Source organism: Astatotilapia calliptera, chromosome 15 (genome assembly GCF_900246225.1).
Source record: "Astatotilapia calliptera chromosome 15, fAstCal1.2, whole genome shotgun sequence".
NCBI classification, from domain to species: Eukaryota; Metazoa; Chordata; class Actinopteri; order Cichliformes; family Cichlidae; genus Astatotilapia; species Astatotilapia calliptera.
In genome coordinates, this window is record NC_039316.1 from 10436677 (window position 1) to 10464579 (window position 27903).

The 27903-nt window shown below is 41.2% G+C and overlaps 1 protein-coding gene across 7 annotated transcripts in view; it reads right to left on the reverse strand.

The window, feature by feature from the left end:
- The window catches only part of syne1a (spectrin repeat containing, nuclear envelope 1a), a 150867-nt gene that overhangs the window by 121112 nt on the left and 1852 nt on the right, over positions 1–27903 (reverse strand). For 6 of the 7 annotated variants that reach the window (XM_026193861.1, XM_026193860.1, XM_026193864.1 and 3 more), the window contains exons 1-7: positions 13888–14461; positions 11636–11697; positions 5780–5875; positions 5107–5190; positions 2634–2654; positions 1230–1322; positions 93–274 (exon numbers count right to left, since the gene is read on the reverse strand). In XM_026193861.1, the coding sequence (XP_026049646.1) occupies positions 93–274; positions 1230–1322; positions 2634–2654; positions 5107–5190; positions 5780–5875; positions 11636–11697; positions 13888–13972 (623 nt within the window). In that variant the 5' untranslated portion in view covers positions 13973–14461. Of the gene's footprint in view, positions 1–92; positions 275–1229; positions 1323–2633; positions 2655–5106; positions 5191–5779; positions 5876–11635; positions 11698–13887; positions 14462–25255; positions 25801–27613; positions 27857–27903 lie in introns of those variants that run through there. The other variant, XM_026193859.1, reaches the window with a different exon arrangement.

Below are 27903 nucleotides of genomic sequence, written 5' to 3' on the forward strand. Positions count from 1 at the left end.
AAGGACAGAAAATTACAAGGTCACAGCAGAGAAAAAACAAAACATAACCTACAACCTGCAGCAACACTTGACCATCAAATCAGACTTCATACTTGGTGGCTGTCTGCTGGACCCATCTCAGTAATGCCTTTCTGGCTCCACCCTGCAGAGGAGGAAGAGTCTTCTTTTTGACGGGTGGGCTGGTGATCTCAGTGCTGCTGGTGGAGCTGTCCAGTGAGGAGGTGCTGCTGGACACGGTATGGAGTGCTGGTAGGCTACTGGTTAACTCCTCAATCTGGAAGCAACAGAATACCAACTAAAGTCAGGCTTAGCCACAGTTAGTGATTCAACTGCGTTTCTCCCTGTTTATCATGCCCTGTGTTGCTCTGCTCTCCGGCTCCTTCAGGTTTGTTACTTTGGTTCTTAGTTTTTCCCAGTTTAGGTGTGCTCCAAGTTGTTTGCTTAATTATTAGATCTTGTGAGTGAGAATCTTTTCCTAACAACCTTATAAGGAATCGTGTCTGCAAATTAGCTGTGGCTTTAATCCTTGTATACATCAGCCGCATTTTACTTAAATATTATTTTTTATCTGTGGTATCATTATATCATACTTTATTTATTGAACAAAGCAAAAATTGTGAATCTGTACGAATAGAGTCAACGGACATATTTAAGCAAGCATGTAAATTATTATATTGGGAGCTCAGTCTGATAATATCCTATCAGGCCTGCGGATGAGCCACAGTTTCTGTTCCCTAAAGTCAGCAGACTCAGAAAATCCATAAATAAAACAAATCAATATGTCAGTAAGTGAAAGTGTACATTTACTAGTGCACTACATTTCCTTTATTGAATATCCTTATGTCTGATGGAGTAGCAGGCATTTATGTGTACTGATGCTGCTACCAGAGTGGAGTATTAAGTTCTGATTTATTCTCTGCATGTCTGAATTACCTGAGGCAGATGCTGTTTATTTTGAGTGTAAGTACTTTTAAAGATCAACTTATTTTTTATGTCCCTTAAGCTTAAATTGCTCATTTTTTTATATATATATAACTAGAAAAATACACATCTGCTCTCTCTGCAAACTGGATATTCTCAGCCATGTTAGCTGTCAGGTTAAGGTTCTTGTGGTGAGCAAGTAGTAATATTCACATCATGTTTTTCTTCTCACTGTTTTTCAAAAAATAATGCTGAATTATGTGCATTGAATCTGATGATCTAATCGCACTAATGCTGCAAAAAGTTACCTGGAAATAGAGAATGATGGTCCACACCAACCCCAGGACAATAGATGGCCGTCCATCCACGATGTCTGTTGAGTTGATGTTCACCAACTTGATCTGTGTCCAAACGCAGCAGCATTAAACTACACTATTAGAAGGTCTAGATATTTCCAGATCGCAGACTAATCTATCATTTTTTACTATTACCCCAATAAGCTAATTTTATTCAGAAAGTTAACAATAAAGAGTGTAATGTACAAACACTGCCCAGCCAAAAAAAAAGCAAAAAAAAAAAAGCTCAACATCTGGATTTAACCAACCGAAAAAGTAAGCGCCATCCATAGGATTTAAGAAGATTCAAAGCGTTTATTGTCATGTGTACCAAGAAAAAGCATTTCTCTGTACAATTACATTCTTTCTCTGCTGTCCAATTGCTCGGGTGTAACTGATGCTACGACTAGCTTCTTGTTTCATAAACAACGATATCCTATCTCATGACTTAAACATTCATCCTCAAGAAAGAAATTATGTAGCTGGAAAAAATCTTGTTTGTGGTCAGAGATCACTTAAATATTTGGTGAAATCAAATATAATGAATAAATAAGTCTACTAGTGAAAGTAGAAGATTTTCCTTATACACAATGTGAAGGAAACTGATGGGATTAGGACTAAACAATTGTGCAGGGTAAAGAAAACCACTTATTAGTAGCTTTAGTTTAGTTGGGAGCAAACGGGTTGAACTCTGGAACAATGGAAAAAGTATTATGATTTGGGGTTGCGTTAGTTGGTCTGGTTCAGGAATGTTATGTGGCCAAAAAATACATGGGGTCAGCAGAATCTACTTAATGACCAGATAAATGTTTTTAAAGATCAAAATGGCAGGATTCAAAGAGGGCACCAGTGTGAAAGAGTTGTCCAGGGAGCATCATTTTCACACATGGGTTGATCACCACAGACTTTAAACCTTAACCCCATTGAGAATCTTTGGGATGTGCTGGAGAACTGATCAGACTCTTCTAACATCAATACAAGATCGTGGCACAAACATAATGCATTTATGGACAAAAATAAATATTAGGACATTCATAAGATTATCTAAACCATACCACAGCAATTAAGTCAAATGAAATAAAAGAGCACGTGACTTTTTGGCCAGGCAGTATGTTCAAGTCCTACTGCGATTGAGAATCTCTTTTTCAATAGAGTGATGTAAAAGATAAAAAGCTGCACGAATACTAACGTTACACACATTAAAGCAGGTGAACTTAACATCCAGATTGAGAACAAAACAGCCACAGGTTCAAGCTAATTTCAGTGCATCTTTAAGAGAAATCACATGTAATCATCAGAACTCCTGCATGCAGATGTTTCTGACACAATTTATCAACATCACAAAGAAAAAAGTAGAGCAATGTTATGAATACTGACCGGAGATCCTCTGTACGCAGACTGGAGGCAGATGGAGGTGGAACAGGAAGAGGAGGAGGGGGAGAAAGATAATTCATAAGTACTGGAGATGATTGAAAGCAAACGCCTGATTGACTGTGAAAAGGCAGATACTGTAGCATCTCTGAGGTGAGATAACTTGAGTGGTTGGCTGAGAGGAGAGATCTATCACTACTACACAGGCAACAGGGATTATATCCAGCAGAGATGGACACAGAGAAAGGGAGAAAGGGGCCGAGTGGAGCAAGAAACGAGAGAGAGAGGAGGCTGTATCTTGTGATATGATGAAGTATTGTATATTATCACATAGAGGGTTGTATTACTGAGGCGCCGCAGCACAACAGGTCATCTAATGGTAATACCTGCCACTCCACACATGTGAACAAGCATGAAAAACGAGATTGGGGGCAGACGAGGGCAACGTGGGGAACCGTGGGATAGTGACTGATAAGAACATATGCAATACATGGTGTTATATTAAAAAACACAGCAGGTTATCCTGGCAAATCAAAACAGTAATGCAAGGCTGGAGTGGTTAACAGAGGTATAGCGTGACCACACTGAAAACACACCAGTATAAAATGACAGCAGTAAGCATATACAGTAGCAGTAGTTGTGTTTCTTTGGATAAATTGTACTAAACTCTAAATAGCAAAACTAAAAAGTTGTGAAGCTGCGTAAAACGCTAACAAACTATCCATCCATTTTCTAAGTTGCTTATCCAGTTCAGGGTCAGGTAAACTGGAACCTACCCCAGATGTTTGCATTCAAGGTGGGGTAAACACTGGAGCGGTGACCTGTCCGTCACAGGTAACCAATCATCTAAATTTATTATATTAATAACACGTCAAAGGCAACATGTTAAATCATGAAAACCAAATTCAACCATTTTTTAAATAATTTGACTATGAGTTCTTCTTTTATTGTTTAAATATTTGACACTCAGTTTTTTTACTCCTCGCCGTCTGTACTTTAGAAAGTCTCAATCTCTCCGTGGCACTCGTTTACATCCAATTATTACTCATTAAAATAATAATTTATTACTACATTTTTTTAAGAATCTTATTTCTATGTGCATTTTGTTGCCACAGTCCAAGGTTTTGTGAAACTTGTTGCTGGGATCGAAATCAAAATGAGAAAATGACCATGGTGGTGTTTACTACACCATCAGTGATGACCCCAAACCCTAACTCTTCATTCTAACAATTCAATTTAAGGGAGTCATGCACTGACTTGTGCAACTATCTCAGAGTTTCTTACAGGCTGTGGTATGTACTATGTACAGTTACAGCCGACATAACAATTTCAGGATCTGGCAACCCAACCCAGTCGTTTTCCCTAACCATAACCACAGCTTTCAATGACTAAACCCTAACCAGAGACTTTATTAACTAACCCTAATCACATGATCTGAATGCCTAATCTGTGTCAGTTAGAAATATGTTTTTTTATCCCTGACTGTCAAGAACAATGTTTTAAAAGAAGTGAAGGGAATATCGTCATAGGTTCAGGGTCATCACCGATGATTGGGGTCTGATTTTGCATCCAGTTTTCATTTACATTTTAGACAGCTTCTCTACTTTCCCAGAAGGGAGGCTTTACATCACAGGGTTTCAACAGTTTCCAAACATCAGTAAACATCATTACACCAGCAAACACTTACTTTCTATGACACAGACACGAGACACAATCGCGGAGCAGACATGGGCAATCTAAAGCAAAATGTAAATATGCTCTGTGTGTACATCAGCTTCACACACAGAGAGCATATTTACGTTTAATTTTCATCTCTCCGATTTACGCAGCAGAGTGCCCACTGATGTCTCATCTCCAGACAGCAGATTACTGGTTTAGGATTTACAGTTTTAACCCTGTCACACTCGAGGAAGACAAGTCAGTGTCCCCGCAGACGTCAGCTCATACTCATGGCTTTATTTATGTATATCCAAGGACGAGCCAGGCGACACTTTGAGAACGTTTTACTAATCTCATGGAGGGGCAGTTGATGCATTTAGATGATTACATTCAAAACCATATTGAGCGTTTTTTCTGATGCAATTCTGCCAATGAAGCAGAGAAAAGGAATTTGCTAAGTGCTAATAACATGGAGTGCAGTAGGTGTAGTGGTAATCAGCTGAAGAGAGAGAGACATTCTTCTCCATCTCTTAGAGGGAGCCAAACAATTAAATGTAATGAAGTAGTTAAGACAGAATTACATTTAACAAACAAAGTCTTTGTGGAAATATAAATCGAGAGAATCTACTAATTTCAGAATACCCAAAGGATGTGGGAATGTGAAGACAATGAGAGGCGAGAAGGAAAGAGAAGCGGGTCACACGAGGTCAAGATTCAATATTTGCGCCCACAAGGCTCCAGATGAGCAGGGAGAGGAGCAGGAAGGTTAAGAAAAAAAGAGAGAAAAAAAACACATAAAAAGAAGGCGGCGAACTCTTACCTTTCTACCCTCAAGGAATTTAAGAGCTGTACCAATGTTGGCGACCCAGTGGATCCTTTTTAGCTTCTTGCCCTGTTCACATGGCTGGAAGGAGAAGGGAGAACAATGGATATGGAAAGGAAGCAAGAGAGATATTGAGAGGGAAAGAAAACGGGAGGGTAAAATGTATCAGTACATGTATAAGAAATTAGCACAGTTTAAACAGACAATAAAGCATAGATGAAAAAAATATAGCATAAACGTTTTTGAAATAATGAGACTCAGAATTCCAATCAAAGACTATAAACAAACGGATCAATAGGACAGAGGCAGATTAGACCTTAGGCAGTATTGGTCAAATGTAATCCTCAAGCCGTGTGTGTCTTTGTCTGTGTTTGTGAACTCTGATCTGTCCTTGTTAATCTGGGCTTTCCCACTCAATTCAAACATCCTAATAAAAGTCAGTCAATAGGCATTTCCATATAATTCTGGCTCATTTCACATTCACTGCATTAAGTCTGCAGCCCACTGGACAAACAAACATTCAAAAATTATTGTATTTCTCTTTTATTGCATCAGCCTGAGCCGGTTCAGTGTGAGAAAGTAGAAAATATAATCCAGAGAGATCAGAGGAGAGGACGTGTTTGAAGCTTGTAGCCAAATCCCATGATGTAGAAATGACCCACAGGCTCACCAGCTTTTGTCCTGAAAGGACTTCCAGCAAGGCCAGCAGCATCACACCATCTTTTATGTCCTCAAAGAGATCGGTCATCACCAGGGGAGGGACATGCTACAGAAGAAAACACACACATCATATGAAATAAGTAAACTTAAGTGCAATGCTTAAACTAGAAACATTGTGGTTTTTAACATTGAGAAAGACTTGAAAACACTCGTCTGAAGGCAGGTGCATACTTTATAATAACACAATTTTTCCAGGCAAGATATTTCTAAACAAGCGACTGAATTTATGTAACTGTTTGTGCAAAAAAAAAAAAAAAAAAAAAAAAAAGAGGGGGGGGGGGGGGGGGATCACTGTTTACATAAGTGTTTCATGTCACACAAAGCTTTCCCAGTTTTCTTGGAATGCAAAGAGTCAGGATTACAGAGCTAATAGGTCTAGCAATGTACAGAAAACTTTGAGGTAAGAAGTATTTTTCTGCACATTATCCCCCACAAAGCTGCATAGTGCATACATAGCCCTAACATAATACATATGTTAAACTGTAAGACATTCATTTAAACTTGTGGGACATGGATAAAGGAAATCTTCATAAAAAAACTGTGCTAGGAGCCCAAACAGAGTCTGGTGGTGCCGTGTATTACTGACAGCTGGATTCATCCATAAGCGCCGGCTCAGAGGACTCTGAACGGCTTCTTCAAATCCTAAAATATGCTGATGATTTCAAACTGTATCCTTCCCATTGACTTCCTCCCTGACCTGACACAGACTTCCAGACTTGAGGAAATCCACATATCTCAGTTTTTCGCCGCCGCCACATCAAGGATTTCTCTTAAAGCACAGTCACATGCTGGGGCTGAGGAGAGCTTTAGAGGGGAGGGGGAGCTTTCAGACGAGCGAACCATTCACAGGGAGATTAGCAGCAAAGGGAGTGAGTGAAGAGAGGGAAGGCAAAAAGTAGAGATGTGCGCAAGAGTGTGTGTGCAGCCAGAGTGAAAATATATGTACAACCCCAACAAAGTGAAAATGAGAGAGGGGTTTAATTGAGTAGAAGGAGTGGCAGTGAAAAACATGACAGAGGCAGAGAGAGACAGGACACTAACCTCACGTCTTTCAAATTTAATTAGCAAACGCAGCAGCGCTTCTCACTAATTCCTCTTCTAACGTCGTTTCATGGCTTTGGATATTAGGGTTTTCAGACAGCACTTGTGCCCGTATCATAGCCTGACAGAAGAAGCACTTAAAAAAGATCCCATTCAGAGGGATAAATTATACCATGAGCTAATTGAAGCCAAATTTACCTATTTGTTCATTATAATCCCAAAGCTAATGAGGAAATTTCAGACTAATTACAAAAAAAGAAAGTAATATTCATTCCCTTTGCTCGGCAACATGCGGTAAAAAAAATAAATCACGAACTTAATGAGCTAATTACACATGAGCGTCTGGGTCGTAATTGATTGTGAGCAGAGGAGTTTGAGGATGTGCGTCTGTCTGTGCTCTCTTGTTATTCCCCTGGTACATTTGACTGGATCCCAAAAGATCAACAGCATGAAAGACACAGAAGGGGGCAGAAACAAAGAGAACACTTAGAAGTTTCAGTTTGAGCTGCAATACATCCAGTTTGAAGGGACAATAAAAACTTGAAGCCTATTGGCAAAGTCTTTTTAGGATGATGGTATTCTGACAGGGAATTATTGGCACATAAAATCACTCATGTAGAAACATTTCAATTAAAATCATGCAGGACTTGTGCAAAGTCAGCACTGTCATCTCACAGCGACGGGGTTGTGGGTCTAAATACATTGGCTGGGGCCTTTCTTGTTGTCATTATCAACTGTGCTGCTGACCATGTGGAGTCTTACAGGATGCAGAAATGTGGAGGCAAACCGAGCAATCTTAAATGAACTGTTTATTGGCTGGTTGCAATAATCCAAAAAGGGGAACATCAAAAAAATAAACTACAGAAACAAAAGGTTGAACCAACACTGGGGCAAGGAGAACAGACACTGATCAAAGACAAGGAGAGAGAGCGTCTATATACACACAGAAGAGCAATCGGGGAAGTGGAAACAGCTGGGGACACAGCTGTACTAAATCGCAGTAGACGAGACGATGGAAACAAACTAAGCAAAGGACAGCTCTAAAAATAAAACAGGAAGTGGGACAACTAAAAAGAAGGACTAACATACATTTTGGACTTTTAAATATATTTTCATGAATTTACAACTTGTCGAGCAGATAAAGACCTCATCCTTCACCATTCATACTAATATGTAATAGACAAACAATTAATGTCTCTTTTTAATTTAAATGCCTGGAGTTTTTTTAATGTGTTAACAGAAAAATAAATAATAAAAACGATTCACTTTATAATTACAGGGCAATTTAGGCAATAAGTTACCAGAATTTTTCTGTAATTTTACATATTTACTTCTTAGAGTTTAAGCCCAAAGAGTCATGCTGGCACATTTCCTGCATTTAATACAACAGTTTTCTTTATCATGAAGAAAAACAGAGATACTGTTGAAATAACACTTTTTTATATTGAGACATCTCAGGGATTAAATGTGTAGTTAAACATCTTTACACTGATACAAATTGTTGTTGTTTTTTACCTGTCTGACCCACTTAAAATCAAAATGGGTTGTATGTGGTCCACAATGTAAAACAAGCTTGTATGACTCCTAAACACAAGTATGAAATGAAATGAAATGAAAGAAAGCAACACTGCCGTTAAAAAAATAAAAATAAACACAACTTAACAATTTAAGAGGACACCACAAGCAGAGTTAGCTGATTGAAATTTTTAATACTTTGAAAAACATAACAGCAGCTTAGTTAGCTGAAGCACATGCCACATGCCATGATTTGCTGTCTCTGAACTTCATGTGCACGGGATGTATCACCCTCTCCCCTCGCTCTAACCCGAGAGTAAACACCAAGAGAGGAGCTGGGAGCTTCATTTCTCTTCCTTCTTTAATCTCAAAGAACACTTGCTTCACTGATGGCTGAACTAAAGCTGTTTTCCCGGGAAAACGCCTGAAAGACGGCGAGACCTCCGCAGTTCACACTGGCCACTCTGTAATTAAGCTTTAACCTTCTCAGAAAGGATTTGTCAGAGTGGAAATTTGGGGTCCGCTGACTGAAACCCCTCCACATGTGTCACTCCACGACCGGGTGCAACATAAAATACACTGTGAGGAGAGCAATTTTGCAAGTTGAGTGTGACTGCTGTGTGGGTCTAAACGACATCAACCTTTATCTAAATGAAATGCACCCCCTGGAAAAATACTACCTTGCAGCTCTCTTATAGTTCATATCTTTGGCGAGTTAATCTGGTGAACTAATGAGAGTCATTCATCTTCTGTATAAATTACCAGCTCCAATACATCCCCTCTCATAGAAAGTCTTTGTCGGAGCCCGTAAGACTTCTTTTGTTATACCTGTGGAGTAGTAAAGTGAGGGGGAGGGCGGTGATAGCGAAAGGAAGCCCTCATGCTATGGCTCAACTCACCTAACGATTAATCACATACCTTTAGGCGGTGAATTAAAGACCTGTGATAACTGGAGTGGCCTAATCATCTGCATAGCCAAGGGCAGGATTTATCCCTGTGAGAGTAAAGCTAAACCAACTGTTAAAGCTTCTCTGTCTTCTATCCTCCTGTCTCACTTTCACACTACTTTTTGCGTATGATTAGCTATTCTTGTGATAGTGAGTCCATAAGATACCACATAATCTCTACTAGTCTGCAGAATGATGACTTCCAGAAATGGCTCTCTTTATTTTTTGCACCACCTTTAAGTTGGTGAACCTTTACCCCCTGCTCATCACAACGCTCTTTGAAAATTCACCAAGCCGCTATGACAGCCAAGACATTTTTAAGACAAATATAGGCCAATCAGTATCACTATGGTAACGTCAGGCATCAGGTGGAAGTGTAAGCAGCTTCGTGATGAGCGAGGAGAACATCACATACGTAATTTGATCAAGTCGGCAGAGGGAAAAGCATGAGGAACAAATATGGTTTTCTCTTCCAGTGGAAGTGTGATGGTATGACTAATCTATTAATTACCCGAATCCATTAATTAAGGCAAATTTAAATGGAATTTTAATGAAGTCTCCGGGATCTTTGTTGGATCAGTTCATTGAGTTTTTAGTGCATGAGTGTTGATATAGCAAAAATGATCTTTTTCCACTTTAGGTTAAAAGATTAGTTAGACATCCGGCCTTCTTGCTGAAAGCTATGTGAGGAAATAAATGCCAATCTTTGGCTCTTAGAGTAAATATAGAAGTAGGACAAAGCAACAACCTCGGGGATGAAAAATGAGCCCATTGCTGAAGTGTCAAAAATTACAGCCCTGTGAATGGCCACTTGAAACTGCAAAAAGAGGTCAGTCTCCCTGGACTCCTGTGTTAAAAATGGTCAGCTTTAGACAGCTAAGGTTTTTTTTTTTACGTCCACTTATTTATTTATTTTAGAAACCACCTGGTTTAACTGTGTTTGTAAATGTATTAAAATTAAGACACTGGCTGCTTTGGCACTGTCTCCTAGGCTTCACATCCCTGAATCGATACATATCTGGACTTTTTTTACTGTCTGAAGAGGAGGGATAGTGGATATATTGAGCAAAGGATGCTGAGAATGGAGCTGGCAGAGAAGAGGAAAAGAGGAACCTCAGAGAAAGTTCATGGATATAGTAAAGGAGGACATGCAGAGGGTTGGTGTGGCAGAAAAGGATAAAAAGGATAGATGATCTGTGGTGATCCATAAAAGGAGAAGCCAAAAAAGAAGATAAGCTACTAGATCTACTCATCTACATATTTATAATGCAAATGTGGGATATGTGTTCATTTTCTCAATTTACTCATCTGACCAAAAAAATGTTGAACTACCCCCTCAAAGCTTCGTGGGAATGCCTCTCCAAAATGTTCAATCACAATGAAATAACAAAGGGACTGCAGCTCTGGTCAACTGCAGGCTTGATAAATAAAGTATGTGGTTATACCTTGAATCTTATAAAAAATTCACAGCATTTAAATATTGGGCTGTGTGTGTGTAATTTTCTGCTGGCACAGTCCTGAGACGTGCTTATTTAATATTACGTCACGGTTTATTCCCTTCTGAGTGCTCTTCAAATGAATTTTCAGCTCCACGTCACCGCAGTTCAAGAACTCCACAGCTGTCGTAATCAAATAGGGAACCTTGAGAGGAGCGTCACTGATTGGAGTAACACTTAATTGTGTTGCACTGTGCCATATTTGCCTTGTCTGCCCATTCCTGACATACCATTTAAGCATTAATGAGCGAAACTGATGAGCCTAACGTAGTATAATGCAATAATTACAGGCCCCTCAGCATGCAGTAGCATCAAATGTGTTTGTTTACTATAAGGCAAAGACATATTGTCCACTGAGTGGACAAATGAAGAGCATGCTTTAATGAAAAACTCTTATCCTAAACAATCTAAATTGGCCCATATTGAGATAGCGAGATTACTAAAATGTAAATTAATGACTCTAGCTTGCAGGGGGAAAAGACATACAGTGTATTAAATGCTGTAATATGAAATAGATAATTAGAGTGAGAGTAAATCCTTGCTAGTAGCTATATGAAACTGACAGAATAACAAGGAGCAAAAAAATCATGCAAGAATGAAGGACCGTGTGTGGTCTGAGCTGGAACAAGCAGTCCCATGACCAGCTCTTGGAAAATGTCAGCGCATGCACACAGGATGTAGTAAAGTCACTCACAGTGGAAAAACATGGAGATCGGGGAGTTTTAAAACAAACACCAGCACCAGCTTTTGTGTAAATGGATAACACAATGCTGGCACTAGCAGGGAAACACAACCAGACTTTCTTACCTTTGCCAAGTGGGAGTTGATCCATTTTGTGAATGTCCTTTTCTGCACTGCTTCCTGCTCATCTGTAAATCAGAGCCCAGAGCATCACTATTAGTCACGCGCAATAATAAACAAAGAAAGGATTAAAAACACAATCTTCTCATTGTTTATTGTGAGAGTCGCTTGGGTTTCTGATGCTGGATGGCTGCCTCGTGTTATCTCTGATAATCTTCCTGTCTCTCTAATGTGTCAGTCACACCAAATCATACCTTACACTAATGTACAAAGAGAAGGCATTTGACATTTACAGATGGCATTTTCATTATCTGAACTCCTCTTGCTGAGGACAGAAAATTGTGCTCTCGAAAATGCCCTTTAAATGATAGGAGGCCGGTGGTTCTCCCTCTTATCTGCCATGTTCTAGTCATTTCTGAGTACAGTTTAAACATGAAATCTGGTGCTCTGTTCAGGGCTGTGATCAAAATACACAAACGCGACATTACCCCAAATGCATTGGTCTTGTTTATGGCAGCTAACGTAATGAAGGCCCTTTTGGAAAGACCCAATCAATAGTATACATGTCTGCTGACAATGTCCCCTAAAAAGGCACTTAACCTGAATGAGAAAACCTAATAAATCAAGCATATATACAATTTTCTGTGCATTTATAGTATGAAAGTGTGTGTGTTCTGCTGGATTTTTACCAACTAATGTATAGTTTATTCTTCGTGATATCTTGTGTCAGCAAAATTCAATGTTATGTGCAACCCATGTATTAAAAAAATTGAACATGAATGAGGTTATCTCAGAGAAATTAATGTGCAGCTGCTACACTTATACCATTAGAGTGTACAAAACCACACAATCTACCTGGGATTCAAAGCATCCCATCACGCGCATGCAACTGATGTTTTTGTGTGTCCCGTCTTTGCTGCAGAGCAATATCCTTGAGATAAGCACGTTATCAGCGAGAAAGGACGTCTGACACAGTGCCTTCCTCTACCTTAATGAAATATGCTGACGCCTTGATTGCACTCAAGTTGGTTAGTGTGTCACTGGGTGCTGTGGACAGACGCTAAAGGGAAGAGGTGTGTCTGTGTCTGAGGGAAGGTACCTTTCATACATAATGCATATACACTCACACATAGTCATACGTGCCACTGAGCAGCTTCCTGCTCTACAAATTAATCTTTTGATTGGGTCCAAGAGTAATCAAATATTGATGGGCGGTAATATTGGATGAGAATGGGGAAAGATGTTCCCTCCCTCCACATTCTTGAGCAGGAACATGCGTGACGGAGAACAGGCCTGCATGTGCGTGGTGCCAGCCTCTCAGTCTCAGGGACGAGGTGACTTTGAACCTGCCGCACAAACGCAGTCACTCTTAAGCACACACGCTCATCTTCTTTCAATATAACAATGGGAAACAGCCATCCTTTGCAGCAGCATTTTAACACACTTGATTACCTTCTGTATCACTTGTCTCATACACAGTCCCTGATTTCTCACAGCGAAGATCACCTTAACAAATTATCATTGATATAGTCAAGGAAAAGAATGCAAACTTGGTGCAAACAAAGAGACCAGTTGTCAGACATCTCAGAGTATTTCCTTTCTTCTCAACAGTATAGACTGATAATGTGATTTATCCAGAGACAAGCTGGCAGACAGAATGCTGAATATGTGATATCCAAATGAGCAGAGAGGCAGATAGCCACAGGGTCAGACAGAGAGATAAGGAATCAAGCATTTTGACAGTCAGCCCTCTGTGCTGTGACACCTGCAGTGAGTTGTTACTTGTCTGCTGGGTATGCTTGTTTCACCAGCTGTAGACCTCCACACACACACACACACACACACACACACACACACACACACACACACACACACACACACACACACACACACACACACACACACACAGGCTCACTCGCTGACTCCGCCAGTGTGGAAACGCCCCCTTCAGACGTCTGCCCATTTCACTTTATTCACACACTCACAGCTTTGACAAAAAAACAAAAGCATCCTTCAGGGAACTCTTTGGAAGAAAACTGCACTGCAAAATGCACACAATCATTCATAGTTATGCACACACACATACACATATGTCCAGCAGGCACGTACGGTCCATGCTGCAGTGCCGTTCTAAATCACACACCCTACACACATGCAAAAATACACATTTTGTGCACTTGCTTTCTTTTTGGAGTCTCTATCTGTCTCAGCAGGACACACACATGCACACAGCCGCGCACACAAACTGCCCCACTTACCCCGGAGGTATTGGTAGAAGCCCGCCACCAGGTTGAGGGATGTGTTCTTTTTCGGGGAGGCTTCGCCCCCTACTTGCCGTGCCATCTTGTAACCCGGATTATGCCTCAATTTGTGCTTGTTTCATGGGGGCACTGAGAGGACATCAACGACCACCTCTGGGAGAGGTAACACTTGCCCTTGCTCCTGCCCTTGTTGCCCACCCCCCTTTTTTTCGGGGGGAGGTGTCTTTAAATAGCTCCCTGAAGCACCGGACCTCCTGGGATGACAGCAGTGGAACTGTTGCGCTGAGGTAAAACAGGGAGGAAAGAACCACCCTCTTGTTTCGCCTGTCGCCCTTTACGTTTTGCCGTCCTCTGTCCTGTCCTGCAGTAGCGGGCTGCAGACTCAGTCAGACTCAGTGGTTTTCCTGCCTGTTAAGCAGCTTGGGAGTGTGATGCGAGAGTACGCGTGATGCAATGACTGTTTGTGTGTGTATGTGTGTGAGAGAGTGCTGCGCAGTGCCGGCTTGCCTCAGCATCAATCTTTTTTTGCTTAGTCTCCCTCTCTCTCTTCCCCTCTCATATCCTCTCTACCTGTGTCCTTCCCTCCCACGTTTTCTCTCTCTCTCTCTCAATTTTTCGCTATAGGCTGCAGGAAAAAAAATTACTTCCCTCCAATGGCTAGCCAATCAGAGTGCGTGGGAATGAGTGATGTCACAGTAGCCCCATCCGCATGTGGAAAGGGAGGACTTAGCGGTGGTGGGTGGGTTAAAGGAGACCATTTAGCAGGTTAGCAGGGGAAAAGCGGGAGCTCTTCTGTGACAGCACCACACACACAAACACACAAACACTAAAGCAACGCGGGGACAGACGTGCAGGAATTCCCTATGTGCTGCTGGCACTCTTAATTCCCCTCCTCGCTCTCCCCTCTGTCATCCATACAGATACCATGCGGTGCTCTGAGGCACGCTGCTTCTTTACTCCATAGAGCCTTCAGGGGAGCAGACTATCACTGACAGTCATCCTGTCTGATCTCCTACTGTACTCCCTTCAAAAAAAGAAAAAAGAAAAGAGCCACTTTCATCTCAACCACAGTCACAAACAGTCTGTTTGTTTTCTCTCTGGGTAAGCGACTACCGAACAGGAGTGGAAAACAATACAGGAGGATGTAATATCTGGGACGAGGTTTGGATTGTCATACAACATGAAATGTACACAGTCCACAAAGCGTCTCGGACAAGAACAATATAGCGAAGTCCAGAACAAAGAAGACCACCACTTTCATTCTGATTCAGTCATGCTGTGGAAACTGCACTGCTGCTGCTGCTGGTAAAACTTTTACTGCTAAACAAGGCAACAAGAAAACATTAGACAATGGGTGCACTGTTTGTCCAACTACTGAGAGTTCATTTTACAAAGGCATGTTCCCTGAGTGCGAGAAATCCCAAGACGATACTGGGAATTAAACAAAAAGCTAACTTGTGCCATTCCCTATGGTTTAACATCTTCTCATGATGTTGCATAAAGCTGGGTGTGCATGTCCCCAGTGTATGTTGACCCCTTCTTCTTTCACACTCTGATTCCTATCTCAGTTTCTGCCTGACCTCTGCTCTCCTGCATTCAGCCTTTTCTGTTTGTTCCCCATCTCCTCCAACAACCACAGGCATACACGCGCACACACAGACACAAAAACATACAGCCAGTGTGAGCTCTGGCAAAATTAAAATTGCAGCGCTCCTTTTGAAACCATATTCAGAGAGTTTCCTGGAAAGCAATATTCATGCTGAAGAGCCCGGTGCATCTTATATCAGCCTTAAAGATGAAAGGACCATTCATCATTTGTATGATTTTCCCTTTTTGTTCTTTGGGTTCCCCCCATAAGGGATTTTAATTAAAAAAGTCATCAATAACCGATGGCAGCTGTCATCCGCTATCTGTCTGCTGATAATCACACCGCTGACACTCCTCCCTCTAACAGCCCTGGAACTGGCCGTCATAACGTGAGCCTATCCCTCTGGATGACTCTTTGAAACGAGTGTCTGTCAAGCCGCGCTTTACATTTCTGAACATACAGTTGGAGAGCTGTGTATGTGTGACGGACTGTGCAGGCATTTTAGCTCAAACGACAGTTCAAAGAAATATTCATGCAGTCCTGTTTTTTTTTTTTCATATTTACATTTGCATTGCCTTTACCAGCTTTCTCTAAACTATGAAAAGATGATTTATGCCAGTGGAAAGCAAAATCCATTGGGGGTTTCACTCTGCACAAACTCGCAATCCCAATTCAATAACATTACTGCAAGAAAATCCTTTGGCCCATGCTGCGCTGCAACCAGGCAAAGATCTATTGTTCTAGAGAGCCCACGCATTATCAATGATGTAAATAATAAAACAGAATATATTGACCGATGCACAGTGTGTTTCCATTTACTCCAGCCTCTATGCCAAGTTCAAGGTGCTGCTAAACAGCTACACCCGAACTCAGAAGTGTGAGGGAACTATCCGAGGTGCTGAACCCGCCAAAAAGAATCAATCAATGAGAATTAATGCAATTTTTAATCCACTTTAAAGCAGTAAATTTACAAAGAGCCAGCACTAAATAATGACCAGCTATAGCCACGCTGAAAGTCCAAGTCTTTTGAGCTCAGTATTTCTAGTTTTTTTTGTTTTGTTTTGTTTTTTTTAGATAATTCTTCCTTTTTAACAGTGAAAAATGTGGAAGCAGAACTTCTCTGGTGAACTAAACTGTTAAGAAAAACAACCCCAGGGCAAAAACCAAAACAACATGGTGAGGATTCATGGGACTTATTAGACTTCACCACGGGAGCTGAGAGAACCACAGGGTGAGCAGGTGCACACAGGCTCACACACACATGTTGAACAGAATAAGCTGAATGGAGACAATCACTTTCACATATACTGTATGTACAAGAATAAACCAACAGACTCCTTTAGGCTGCAGATCTCAGGAGTGTTTCAGTCTTTCCAAGAGGAAAAAAAAAAGATGATAGTGGGGGGGTTGAAACAGCCTGAACCTCAGCTGGTCTGGATCCCTGTTGGAGCCCCTGGCAGCCCCAGAAAATACCAGATCCTTCACTGAGGTTGTGGAGGTTGGACGTGGGTCAGCGCCCAGCGCTCACACAGGTATGCCTGCAGGGTGCGATGCTTCCTGAGGAGAGGAGGAACCGTCTCTTTTCAGCCATTAAAGGAAAAACAAACGCCCCCCTGGAAGGTGGAATAACGCCGTGTCTGCTCATCATATAATGCATTCACCCTAAGGATATTTGGGTTTTCTCTCTGAGCAAACAAGACTTCTTATTTAGCCCTTCATGACTGTACAGAGACACAGCGCCACCTTGTGGATAAGTAAAGCTTTAAGTATTTGAAGTTGTTGGGGGTTTTTTTCTTATGAATGCATATTACCCAAAAGGCAACGTACAGACAAAAGAAAGCAAGAGAAGAGGACAGAAAGAACAAGCTCAGCTTTAAACCTCAGCCTCTCAGATGACCCCGCTCTGCACTCAAAGCATTTCTGATCTCTTTTAATCTATTAATGACTCCACAACTCACCAGCCATGATTATGGCCGATCACATATGGACGGGCACTCCACATACTTACTGTACAAGGTCACACACTCTGATGTCAAGTATTAATGTAGTAATACATTGATTTAATCATATTATCTTCATATTATTCAAGCTGGTGGACATTTAAATTCATCTAACAGCTGCATACCAACCTGGATTAATTGCTTAAACGACAGTCACTATGAATGTGTGTGTATATGATGAGGCTTTTTTAGATTTCTGAAAATAGTGCGTCTTGCAGCACAACATTAATGGATCGTGCCTGTGAACACCATCGTGCACTAAATGGATGGCTTTGTTGTACGCCGCAGAGGTACCCTATAATTGCTTCACACACTCTTTCTCACACACACACAACCTATTTTGCAACACTTGCACGCACACCCATCCCACTGCACTGATTTCACAGGGTTTAGAGGCTTTTCTACCCCTGCTTCTTCCAACAGCTTATTTATCCACTTCCTGACTCCAGCTCTTCTCTTTCACCCCAACAATCCCTAATTTATAAAAAAAAAAAAAAACTTCTCTGCACTTCCGCTGGAGTACTTCAGCCCGAGCACTCAATAACACCATCTATCACGCTCTCAGCACCTCCACTCAACCCTCACGTCCATTCAGCCTCTCCATTCGCCATCCCACTTCATTTACAACACATTTTTACCAGACTCGACGTAAGTGCTGAGACGGAAGTCCAAATGTCAGCCAATTAGCATACCTAATTACATTTCAGTAATAATGATACCACATTAAAAGGACTAAGAAGGGGGGAACAAGTCAAAGTGATTATCAAAACAACCCCTTGCCTCTTTCAAGCACCATCACTCCCTTTTCAGTAGCAGATGTGCAGAGAAGGCACTTTGTCGTTTGACAAAAATGTCCAAATATCACAGTGTTCATTAAAGCCAGGCCACTGATACAGTAATTTCAGCAATTTTAGCACCTGCGGTACTGACGCACACACATACACACACACACAACAGCAATGAAGGCAGATCAGAATGCAAATGCAATACAGCAAAACAAACTAAAGGAATTTAAAAAAGAAATATGTAAAAATCAAATGAGACAAAAAAGTCTAAACAGGTCATCTCTCTTAGCGTAGACAGTATATTTGTTTCAGATATTAATTTGATTCATTTCTGACAGAGGAGCTGCAAAATATCAGACACATCCTGCAGCGAATCAGTGTTAGTCCGTGAGCTACAGCCTTCTGTCTTGTTTTATCAAGGCCTTTATCACAGCGAAATACATTTAGGTGAACACAACAAAATTTTAACATCACACACACAATCAGACTAAACAAGCGGCTAATACAAAGCATCTATTCCACTGGAGGCACAGGGGGTCGTATCAAAACACCATTCAGCAGCACTAAGAGCATTAGAAAGACTCAATTTGGCTTTGAAAAAATATTTTCTGCTTGATGTTTCTCTGCTGCTCTCCATGAATGTATGTGATGATTGTGTGTGTGTGTGTGTGTGTGTGTGTGTGTGTGTGTGTGTGTGTGTGTGTGTGTGTGTGTGTGTGTGTGTGTGTGTGTGTGTGTGTGTGTGGGAGAGTGCGGGAGTGGGTCAGACAGTCTAAGCTCTTTATCCAGGTTCAGTGGCTCGCCGCACATTACAGGGACGAGTAAAGTGAAAGGACTAGCGTCAGCACACTAAATAAATCACTGTGGCCAGAGCAGTAAATTCAGTTATAATGCTCGTCTTTGCTGTGAAATAAAAATGCTGCCTGGCACAGAGCCAGAATCATCTGCAAAATCCTGTTGCACATATCCACTTGAGCGCATTTATGCCCATCCAGCTGGGCAAATTTTCTTTGTTATTAAAAGTGAACCTAAACCAATTCTTTTTTGCATCTGGCAGATGTCCGAGCGCCTTTTACTTCACTAAAACCATCTGTCCCATTCACAGTGCATATCTGTAAAGGTATTACATTTAATTTCCTTCTACTTTCACCTGAATTTTGTTGTTTTTTTTTCCTTATTACGCATTCTTGCAACAGGCAAAAAGGGCTTGTTGTGTCAGATGGAAGAGTTGCGTCTGTTTCTTAAAAACAAAATGAGGTGTTTTTATTTTCATAATTTTCTGTGAGCGACACAGAAAACAGGAAAACTTGGAAATTACTTACTTATTACCACATTATCTGCCTGACTGACCTTTACTAGGTCAAGGATTCACTATCTGACCTCTATTTAAAAGCGCTAAATTTACCGCCAGAGGCAAAAGTTTCTACTATCCAATCACAATGAGATGGAGGGAAAAGGGGGACAGAGGTGTCTGTGGGTGAGAGATAAGAGCCTGCATGAGACTCAGAGTATTACAGAAAGAGGCTGAATGTGTCTCGGGGTCAAAAGCTCAGGTGTCAGGATTTTATCTGTTAAGACATTGTTTGGCACGTCCATCAAAACTATCTGAAGCTTCAATCTGACAGACAGCATCAAAGAAGATACTGTATCGTGGAATCGGTGTGGCCTAAAGCTGTGATTTTGCCCCATGCTACAGCACCTAATAGTTTGAGATAACATAAATACTCCTTTCATTATATCTTTAGAGTCACTTAATGCTGCCTGTGTTGCATAAAATGTTAGAGTTAGAGAAAGATTTTTATATTGTAATTCTTCTTCTTCACTTAAATAACGCAGGAATACACTCTGACCTTCGTGAAAGAGTGACATTTAAAAGAGCGTCTAGAGTGGATGAGTGTGACCCACCGTACATATTGTACAGGAGGGACCCTCAGTGACCTAATCTTGTGATACGTCACTCAAAACCTCACTGACTGTCAGGTTAAAAGAGATTATGATCTGATCTGCAATAGAAGCTGCCACTGGGAAGCTTGCATGGTCTGAACACAGATACCCATTAGTGCAGGGACAAACATATACACACACACACCTTTTTATCAAGCATAACGTGCTGTTACAGAAGCAGAGCCTGAACCAGACATGCCCCATAAGCCCACAGGGTGAAAAAGAGAAAAAAAAGCCCTGTGCTGGCTGTCATGCGACTGCCGTTTATGGCAACGAGTCACAAACACAATCTGGAAGTACAAGGAGAAGAAGAAGCAGCAGAACAAACAACAACTCACGCTACAGCGTTGTTCCCGAGCAGACGCTCTGCCACAGTTCTGCTCTGGTGGCCTTGAAGACTTCCTCTGGGTCTGTTTAACTGCTCAGTTAAACTGCTGACACCCAGTCTTATTAAAAAATTACAAAAATAAAACGTTGCACTAGAGCTATTTTTAACACAGCGATTATTTCGGTGTCTATGTAAATGTGGACACGTGTGTGTGTGTGTGAAGCCACGGTGTGCAGAGCCACAGACGATAAATAGTGGTGTCACAGCTAAACAGGAGGCTGGCATGGCTCAAGGTGACCGTCTGCTCGGGCCTTCCTTGGCTGCGGCCGCATCATAATGTCGCCCCTGGCAACAGGATGTCAAGCTGGCCCTGGGCCAACCCAAGGATCTGTGCCAGGCCTACTAGCAACTAGGAGCTTAAAAGCTGGTGTGTGGGCTCGCTCTCTCTCTCCCCCCCCCCCCCCCCCAACAACTCTGCTGGTCCAGTCCTCATTTTCCTGCTTTTCCCGCTGTCGCTCTCATTCCCATTTCATCCATCTGAAACTCTCAGTATGGGGCTCATATCTTCCAGATGTGCTGCCTCTCTGTTGCCTATGCACTTTACCCTCTCAGCCTTTTTTCCCCCTGCTAAGCATCTTCCTTTACCAAAATTACACAATGCAGAGAAAACTCATGCAGGTGTGCACACCCACCTCAATGAGATTTAGCAAACTTGTCCACTTGATGGGCCGGCAGACGGCAGCGTGGACGTACCCCTCTTCCGCCCACGACAGAGAAAACAGGTGAGAAATTGTAATAGCAAAAACAGCGCATCGCTTTTCTCGTTAATGAGAGACAACAAACAGGCAAATTCCACAGCATATGGATGAGTTCAGGCTGGGAGGTGTTCAAAGCGGCCTTGCCGTTCTCTGCCATATGGTGTCACTAATTGCGATGTTTTTGGGGTTTTTTCCCTTTTGTATGCGACAGAGAGGTGCACCAAAAGAGCTGGTTAAAGGGAGAAAAACACAAGCCCAAAACTGGGGCAAAAGTTTTGATTGTTTTGATGTTGCATTGAGCCGTTTCTTTCTTCTCAAGCGGTCGCCAAATTGAGCCTTGAGGGAGAACGGTTTAAAACATGGCGATTTGAGATTGTTATATTCCCTCGAGATGATGAGGAAATATGTTAAACTAATCGCGGTTTACAAGATATGCAAGTGACATTAGATTAGATATATTTATACAACTAACCGAGTTTTCTTCCCTCAAACACATGTGAACATAACAATTATCCCAGTAGAGTCACATTGTCATGAACAAAGGCTCCATACATTTCATCTACAGCTGTCTTAGGGTACAAGCTCAGAACTATATAATACTGGAAAGAACACGTTTTTATGTTGTGTTTCACTTTCATCTGCAGATTAATGAAAAAAAAAGAAAAGTGCTCCTCTTTGATTCCTACAAAACATCTTGATTATATTATCACAGGTTTAGCTCTCGCCTCCCAGGAGATGAACGGCAACCAGAACACATCAAACAAATGAAATTAGATTCTGCTTGCCCGCTGTCAACAAGCTAATTTGATGCTGTACTCAGAGGCGAGAACATATGAGATACATGAGAGCTACATGTTATGAAAAAAGAAAGAATAAAAAAAACTACAGAGTACAATCAAAAAGTTCCATGACTCAACCCATTATAAAGGAAAGACAATACTCCTGATTTAAATTTGGACTAAACCTAAATATCTGGAGAAAGTACATGTACAGAGGCAACTGTAAAGGGGACCGGCCACTTCATTAGGTATACCTTGCTAGTATTGAGAGATTTTGGTCCATATTGAATTGATTATCACACAGTTGCTGCAGATATGTGTGCTGCACATGCAAGCATGTGCATGTGTATGTTCCACCACACAGTAAAGGCCCTCATCTTGATAGAGAAAATGTGACCGTGGAGGCTATTTGAGTACATTGTACTCATTGTTATATTCAAGAAACTAACTTGATGTGATCGAGCAGTGTGACACGGTGCATGAGAAGATGTGTACACCTAAAGGCATAGACATGATCCGGATCAATACTCAGGTAGGCTGTAGCATTCAAACAATTCTGTGTTGGTACTAAGGACCCCAAAGAGTGCCAAGAAAATATCCCCCAACACTATTATAATATTAAGAGTACTTTGAATCAGTGGTAAAAGGCAGGATGGAGCCATGCTATCGTGTTGTTTCTCCAAATTCTGACCCTACCCTCTGAATATCACAGCAGAAATCAGAGTTCATCACACTAGGTAATGTTTTCCAATCATATGTTGTCTAATTCTAGTGAGCCTGTTTGAATTGTTGCCTTAACTTCCTGTTCTTAGCTGATAGGAGCAGCTCCTCTTGGGTTCTTCTGTGGCTGTAGCCCATGTGCTTCAACGTGGTGTTCAGAAATCCTCTTCTGCATATCTTGTTTGTATTCAGTTACTGTCTTCTCCTCTGACCTCTGCCATCAGCAAGATATTTTCTCCTGCTAGTCATTGGATAGTTTCTATTTTTTTGGACCAGTCTCTGTAAGCCCCTGAGATGGTTTTGTGGGGAAATTCTCAGTAGGTCAGCATTTTCTGAAGAACTCAGATCAGCCATTTTTTAACACCAACAACCATGCTGCGTTCAAAGATACTCAAATCACCGTTCTTTCCCATTCTGATCCTCAGTTTAAACATTAGCAAGTCGTTCTGATCATGTCTGCATGCCTAAATCCTTTTAGTTGCCGCCATGTTTGATAAATTAGACATTTATGTTAAGCAGCTGAACAGGTGTAGCTAATAAAGTGGCCGGTGAATGTAGATCAAGTACAGATTTTGCTTTTTCAACACATTTAGTAAGAACGATGCATATTCCAACCACAGGCAATATATCAGACTCGAATATAATAGGCACATACTAAATTCAGCAGAATCAAAGATGATCTACGCGTTGTATTTTTGTGGTAACGGCTACTGCGGCTACATTAGAGCAGCATTGTTCCCACAAACCCTCAGTCTTTCCATTTGTAAAGACACCCACAGCAACAGAAACAATTTTATCTGAAATGCTTACAATTTGTGAAACCATTAAAGCAACAGTTGGTAAAAGGGCCGTTTGCTAAAATGAGATAAAAGTTTCACTAACTGGAGCTGACACACTGCCAAAAAAAGTAGGATCCAGTCAGAAGTCTGTGGCTGGAACAAACCACTGTCATGTTATTTACATCCTTACAGCATTCAATAAGAATCCTATACCTATAAGTAGTAGAAGCTTGCCAGATATCTAGAAACACCACCATTTAGATGCCGATGAAACATTATCCACCTCTTTGAAATCGGGGTGTCTCCCTGCGGATTAATTTGTTTTAATTCTAAGAAGTATGAATAAATAATGGGATCATATGACACCCTTTCATTGTTGCAAATGGTTAAATGCGCACTCAATGCGTGTCTGCATCAATCCGTCTTTGCACTGGAGAGACGGCTCGAGGGGAGGCTTCTAAAATTAGATCCATCAGCGTACAATTGAGATTCAAAGTGTGCATCCACACCTGCACACAGTGATGCAGGGGAACCACGTGGCTGCTGATGCTGTTCTCGGCTTTCACAGAAACTGCCACCTCAGAAGCCTTACAGTGAGCAGCCATATTGGATCTCAGCTCTAGTGTCACCTGACTTTCCTGCTACTTTGCAAGCGTCATCAATCTGATCCTGTCAGCAAAGGATACATGATCCCGGCACACTGAGATACACCGTTTCCCACTGGAAGCTTGTGAAACTGTTAAAGCCATGCTGTTTCATTATTAGCAAATGGGAATAAATGCTAGTTATCTGCTCCAAAAAATACAATAAAATAAAATTTTAAAGAATAGAGAATAAAATTTTAAAGAAGAAATAAAAGTTAGAGGTTAGAGAAGATTTAAAAAAAATACTTTAAGCTGATTATTTTAAATTAGCCAGGTTGGATGTAACTGTGCCAGCAAGCTGAGGATATAACTGTCCATTATGAGGAGTCCTGCTACTACAGCCGAGTTAGGCTGAGGAATAGACTTCATCCTGTCAGCTTCTCTGAGGATTAGCTTTGCTATTGTCTGCTTCCCTGTCAATCAACATACAGAAACATATATATACACACAAACACACACACACACTGCACTCCATGTGTGCAATCACTAACACAGATAGACCAAACACACAGCGAGCAAGCAGGCAATTAAAACAAACACAAAACACAAACAAGAATGGGGCAATAATGCTGTCTCTCACACATTTACTCATTACCATTTGATCAAGTTTTTTTCCCAATGAAAAAGAAAAATTATATGTCAAATAATAAGCTCTAACTGCTGCAGGTTTCTCCATCTTGATTTAAAAAAAAGATTCAGAGCATTTAAAATAAACCAAAGCACTGATAGGGCCTGAAGGTGAGATAAAACAGAACTGATTATAACCCCAAATTTCTACTGTACTTCTTACACTGCATGCAGTGACATTGCACATTCCACTGATTTATGCCCTTCTCATACCAAACATTTATCAGCCATATGAACTTGAATTCCAGCATTACACATCAGGACATTCATGTCATGAGGATGAGATGGAAGACAGATTTTTCCACGCTGTCTCTACCTCATTCTGCTCTGCTGTGTCATACCAAGCTCTAGGTCACCTCTAAACACTCTGCAAAACCAAGTTAGAGCATTGTGAGTAAGCATTTGGCTCCTACCTTGCAGCTTCTGCATCACGTTGGTAATATCCCGAGCAGCGTGTCCGTAGTGCCTGGGTGATGCCATGCTGCTGTGCTGAGGTCACTAAAGTCACGTCCCAGCTCCTGTGAATCACCCTGGCAAGATCCTCATGCTCTGACCAGGACTGCAGCAGTTTAGAGTCTTCACACTGACCGCAGTGTGTCAAGACTGAATCATGCCAATGTTGCTGTTTCTTTTGAAGTCATCCCTGTTACAGTAGCTGTCTGCAATCCTCACATTCTGCAGAGCTCCTCCCCTGGTAATGATGATGTAAGTGCAAACTGGATGTGTATGCGAGCATGCATGCATGTGTGTCTGTGCACTGAACATCTTAGAGGCCCCCCTCCCTTCCCTGAGCCTTTTACTCCTGCAGACTGTATAGCTTTGTGGTCTGCATGTACTGCCACCTGCTGTCCAACCAAAAGGAATACGCTTCCATCTCAGACCTCAGGATAGGGCTTCTTCTCCTGCCTTCTGGTTCTTCCACATGGGAAGTTGGCTTCAGCTGGGCAAATGTGCGTGTCTGCAGAGTGGCAAAAGAAAGAAACAAGAAAAAACAGAATGAGTCACAGAAAATGTGCGATGGAAGATAAATCCCACTTTAAAAAGGGCTGACATTAAAGAATCAAACCTGTCAGCACCAATACATGTTAAGGATACTGAAAATTTATCAGACTCAATTTGAGGGTAATATTGGTTTGAGCATTAATTTGTTGAAATGGTTAAAGCCAAACTTGTGCACTCACTCCAGAGTGATAACTACGCCTTCAGCCAGACAGAAGGACTGATGTATTTGCTTTATTAGTGGTGGAAAATGGATGCTATTTACCAAGATTAACTGCTCTTAAATTACTGAAGATAAAATGGAGGCAAAATGGATTAAAACAATTAGCGTTAATGATGCATAGAAAACAAAATCACTTACATATTTGAAAGCATGTTGTTTTGAAAATGAGCTAAATGGCTCTACCACTTAAAAATCCAGAAAGTATAATAATTTGTTGGCTTTGTTTGATGGTTAAGGAAAGAATTTCAAGCTCCAACCTGTTGTATAAATCACATTTGGGTTGGGTTGCACCTTAAAAATACAGTTTTTTAATATGAAGTCATTGTAATAAATAAAATAATACAATGACTAGATGATCATATATTGTCTATATTTTTCTCCTTACTTAAAGGAATACACTGGAACCCTGTTATTAATCATTTTTCCTAACAGAAAAATTGTTATTTCACTGGTATTAATAGAGGTAGACCATCTCTAGCATGATAAAATCTAAATATACATAAGCATACAGAGAACATGTGCACACGTGTGCAAAAGTATGACATAATGCTGCTTGATTTCAATATAAACTAGAAGTTTCAGTTGCTACTTAATTCATTGCTTTGTGAATTATCCCATGACATCACCTTTACAGTGTGCTCAGGTTAAAGGTTGGATGGGGTGCGGGTGGCGGTGGGGGGGATTGGTGTCTTTTGCAGATCAAATCCTTGAAAATAAGTGAGCTGTATCCTAACCAAAGGACATTTCATTTTAAGTGTAGTTTTAAAGGAATCACACATATATTTTGGGGCTGGAATGACAAAGAACATTAAGAACAAACCTCTGTGAATCAAGCAATAAAGCATCTCCCTTAAAACACAATGTCCAAGATATACTACCCAACAACAGATCAATGCCACTCTTTGAAATGCAAGAGGGAGGTGCGATGAACCACTGGGCTCTGAGCACTTATTGCGATGTGTAATCCCATTAGACAAGTCCTTTCATCATCATCTCAGGAGAGCTCTTAGAAAACTAAAAGAGGGAGCTACAGAGCTCCGTCCAGAGCGTCATTCCACAAAGGCAGACACAGATGAGGACGCCTTGAAAACAGAAAAACTAATAAATGATCGACTGAAGCTTCTTTGATTTCACTAAATGATTGGCAGCAGGTGAAAAGGGCTGATTTTAAGGATGAGGATTTGCCTTCCACAGTATATCTGCAGGTCTGGATGTCTAGATTTCTGCAACATCTCGGCAGCCTTTTTGAAGCTTTTGTTGCGTGCTGTTGTTTTGTTTGTTTTCTGCAGTGACTGTGTAAAAATAATATTTACTGGGGGGAAATATTTGTCTTTCAGCCAAAAAGCTGTGGAGAGAAGATGTGGAAGAACATGAAATCCTCAAAATAACTCCCCCAAACAAGATGAATTGGTGTTTTACTGGTAAACCTACTAAAAAATGTTCTAAACCACAGTGTAAGACAAGGCAAAAACAAAACAAAACAATAATCCATTCAAATTACAGGCCTGCCATTGCTACTGCCATAGAAAATATGGGGCAAAAGATTTACCTTGGTGAATTCAGTATCAGCTATACAGGAACTCCTTCCCAATAAATGTACATGTGTCAGAATCAGCCGTTTGACTCGTCAGTGCACTGAAATGTTGTGGGATTTCGCTGGATTGGCCGGCTGCTCTGCAGCAGGAATGGACTGCTGATTCCTACATTTTTACACAGCTCAGCTCGAGGTGACCTCTATCGTTCAGCGCCCCGTGGACCAAAACAGATTCAGCGAAAGAGAAAGTCGACAATGCTGCAGCAGAGGAGAGCAGAGACAAAACACTCAGGTCAATAGGAAAC